Here is a 3,575-nt window from a genome sequence, read left to right on the forward strand (position 1 = left end):
ACACATGGAAGAATCTCCACTAATGTTAATAATTGATTATTCTGACAACTGATTAAATAAAACCAATCGATACATTCATTGATCCACTTCAGACTTTTTATGCAACATTAGAAATATATTACCAATAAACTATTGATTAAATTCATTGATAATAAGTTTAAGTGCAATAACAGAGAATCTGGACATAAAACTTTTGGCTAAAATATTTTCAGAAATAAGATTTTTTTCATCTTAAATACCAAATGCAGATATTTTTGTATGTTTTGGGTTCATTTCTGCTCCAGCGTGTTGATCATTGATTATTGATCGTTGATCATTGATTATTGATCAATGATCGTTGATCGTTATTCTCCGTTTAACGGTTAATCTGTGACTAAATCAGCTGAAGATTAACTGATGAATCGTTTCCGCTCCTCTTCCTTCCTGTAGTTTTACTTTGGAACCAAAATAAACTTGAGTGTTTTGTAATTTCTGTTAAATTAAGCCCCGCCCACTGGGGCATCGAACACTCGCCTGGGAGCTCAGGTGTCCACGCTGCACACCTGGACGATTTTAAAATAATAATCTCTTTTGCCATTTATTAACAAAATTATGTAAACAATTGAAAGTGGTATTTTGTGTGAAATAATAAACTCAAAATTTTGAGCTGCATCTTAGATTCTAAAGGATTTTAAATTCCCTCCCCTGGTTTCAGTTGTTTTTAATGCGATTGTGCATCAGCTGGCCGACCTGCTGACCCCGTTGACCCCGACCTGACCCCAGGTGTGCAGTAAACACTCACATCTGTGCAGGTGAGTCCAGACGGGCAGGAAGGCCAGGTAGAGCGCCGTGTCGCCCACAGTGGGGTAAGACTTGAAGATGGAGATCACCGCCAGCTGCATGAACATCAGGAACACCGGCTGGTCCCTGCAGGCCGACGCACACGGGGTTAGGGGGCGCAGGGAAAGGTCAGAGGTTAATGAGACAGGAGGACTGACTTCAGTTTGATGCACAGAGGGACGGTGTAGAAGAAGACGTTGATCTGGAAGACGCAGAGGAAGAAGAGGCGGAAATGCTCAAACATCTCCGCGAAGAAATACCAGAAGAGGCCGATGTTGGGCGTCAGGTCAGGAACCGAGAGGCTGGAAGAAAAACAGGAACATGGAGCTGGACCAGAGGACCCCATGTCCCACAGCGCCCTCTGCTGGAGAGACGGGGAACTGCGTTTCTGTCCTCAGCAGTCCGGAAGGGTTGGGATGAACTTCATGCCCAATTCAGCCAGCAGAGGGCGCTGCACTGCGACTCTGTCCTTATTTAAATAAAAAACTCCACCTGTAGTCAAGATCCAATTAAACAAAACATTTCATTTGTTTGCATATTAGCCTCTCCTGAGGAAACGTATTCTCTGTCATGGAGCCTGAAAGAACATCTGTGAGGTCAGACTCTGATGTTGGCTGCAGAACCTGCTCAAATGTTTGGCTTTGTTCAAGTATGAAGAACTCCAACCACAGGAAGTAAGAGATCAAGCTGAAAAAAAATCATTTTTCCCTCCACCAAACTTTACACCCGACATCCTGCAGTCAGGGAAATGCGGTTCTCCTCAGAACTCGTTTATTGGATTGGTTCTGATGGTCCAGAAATCTTCCGTTTGTTTTTCTGACTCACATGAAGCCGTAGACGGAGGGCAGGAAGTCCCAGGAGCCCAGCAGGAAGAAGGACAGGCAGACGGTGACGAACAAACTGCCCAGGTACATGAACAGGTACTGAACCACGAACCACCAGAAGGCGGCGCGGCGCGGGTTCACCGGGACGTACTGGTGCTGAGGAGGGACACAGGCAGGCGAGAGGGCAAAACATGTCAGCGAAAACAGGAAGTACGCATCAAAAACAGGAAGTACGCATCAAAACCAATCAGAGCAGCACCTGCATCAGGTACAGCATGGCGGGGGCGCACAGCGTCAGAGGGTAGATGGACTGGTAGGTGGCCAAGCAGAGGAAAATGGCACTCAGCAGAACGTTTCCTGAAGAACAAATAAAATTAAACCACAAAGTTCAAACTATAATGAGAGGAAATAAACAATAAAACTGGTCTGCTAGCACATGGAAGAGAAAAGCTGCGACAACAACAAGGTATGCTAATGCTAATGCTAATGCTAATGTGGCCATAAATCTGAATAAATAATAAAAGGTTTTGTTGGTGGCACTTGGACAGCGTTTCTTGCAGCCTGGCTGTGCGGCCGACCTTTGATGGTTGTGAGGACGAACAGGGAGAGGACGGCGTTGTTCAGGCCGCAGGTCGACTTGGCAACGCAGGACAGGATGGTGAACGGGTTCAGCAGGTAGCTGCCAGAGAACAAGACAAAAATTAAAACTGGGCATCAATTAAACACCAAAACATTTAAATCATGATCAAACATCGAGTTAAATAATAAACAGCCTTATTTCCGGCTGCTCCTTCCTGCAGCTCTCTGACGGCGCCCTCTACAGGCGCGGCAGGTACTTACAACATGGCTACCTTCAGGGGGATGTAGAACATCTCAGCCGGGCTCCTGATGAGCTCCAGGCAGTCTGCGGGGTAACGCTCCGCCTCCAGGGAAAACTTCTGCTTCCTGAACTGAAGCAACACAAACTAAATGTTTTATCACCGCCTCACAACGGAAAGTTCACCTTTAAGACACGAGACACTGAGTCAGCATAAAACTCAAACAAGATTCTACTGACACATACGGAGCTTATTTTAAATTAAACATTCACAAAATGTATTTCTCTTTACATTCTCACCACTTGCTTGTTAAAGTCCTTCACAGCCACATAAAGAGCCACCGCTGTGATGACGTCCGCCAGCTGACCGGAAACAGAAACACACAGCAGTAAAAGAAGTGAAACTAAAGAGCCTCTTCGCTCTGCAGCCATTTATTCCTCCTACCATGAACGTGATTTCTGCATAATCCACCAGAAAGTGAAAGAGGTAAATGATGAGCGGAGTCTGCAGGACAGAAAAACCAACAGACCTCATGGAATAAATGTTTTATGATTAAATTCATCTCAGCCGGAATATGAAACAAACAAACTGTTTTTATCTGTAAGGAAAATCTCAAAATCTCAAAACTCTTTACGTTTGAATACTGAGGCAAAAACTACAAAATCAAACATTTTCACATTAATATCCAAATGAAGCTGAACTTTAAAATGGTTTTTAACCAACATGAGCATCAGCAGCCGGATTTGACGTCTTACCTCGTGGAAAACATCGCCGGAGTACGGAGAAACCCCCAGATCAAGCAGCGCCAAGCCTTCGATGACTGTCCAGAACCAGAACCAGAACCAGAACCAGAACCAGAAACAGAAACAGAACCAGAAACAGAAACAGAAACGGCTCAGTCACTGGTTTCCTGGTTTAACCTCATTTAATACGTTTAAAATAAATAAATCCAACACACTGGGATGAGCTGCGTTCAGATACAAACCAAATATTTCTGTAATTCAAAATGATCACATCAAACTACACAAACTGTGAACACATTTTAGTCACCAGATAGATAGAAATGGTATCAGACAGACAGACAGACAGACAGACAGACAGAGAGACAGACAGA

At 44.2% G+C, this 3,575-nt stretch overlaps 1 protein-coding gene across 1 annotated transcript in view; it reads right to left on the reverse strand.

The window, feature by feature from the left end:
• pigu (phosphatidylinositol glycan anchor biosynthesis, class U) overlaps positions 1-3,575 on the reverse strand; it is a 9,173-nt gene that overhangs the window by 1,610 nt on the left and 3,988 nt on the right. Inside the window, exons 2-10 of the mRNA XM_008402492.2 lie at positions 3,217-3,281; positions 2,906-2,965; positions 2,761-2,823; positions 2,484-2,593; positions 2,222-2,322; positions 1,903-2,000; positions 1,645-1,799; positions 978-1,121; positions 782-906 (exon numbers count right to left, since the gene is read on the reverse strand). Coding sequence (XP_008400714.1) covers positions 782-906; positions 978-1,121; positions 1,645-1,799; positions 1,903-2,000; positions 2,222-2,322; positions 2,484-2,593; positions 2,761-2,823; positions 2,906-2,965; positions 3,217-3,281 — 921 coding nt within the window. The remainder of the gene's footprint in view (positions 1-781; positions 907-977; positions 1,122-1,644; positions 1,800-1,902; positions 2,001-2,221; positions 2,323-2,483; positions 2,594-2,760; positions 2,824-2,905; positions 2,966-3,216; positions 3,282-3,575) is intronic.

Source organism: Poecilia reticulata, unplaced genomic scaffold (assembly GCF_000633615.1).
Source record: "Poecilia reticulata strain Guanapo unplaced genomic scaffold, Guppy_female_1.0+MT scaffold_233, whole genome shotgun sequence".
NCBI classification, from domain to species: domain Eukaryota; kingdom Metazoa; phylum Chordata; class Actinopteri; order Cyprinodontiformes; family Poeciliidae; genus Poecilia; species Poecilia reticulata.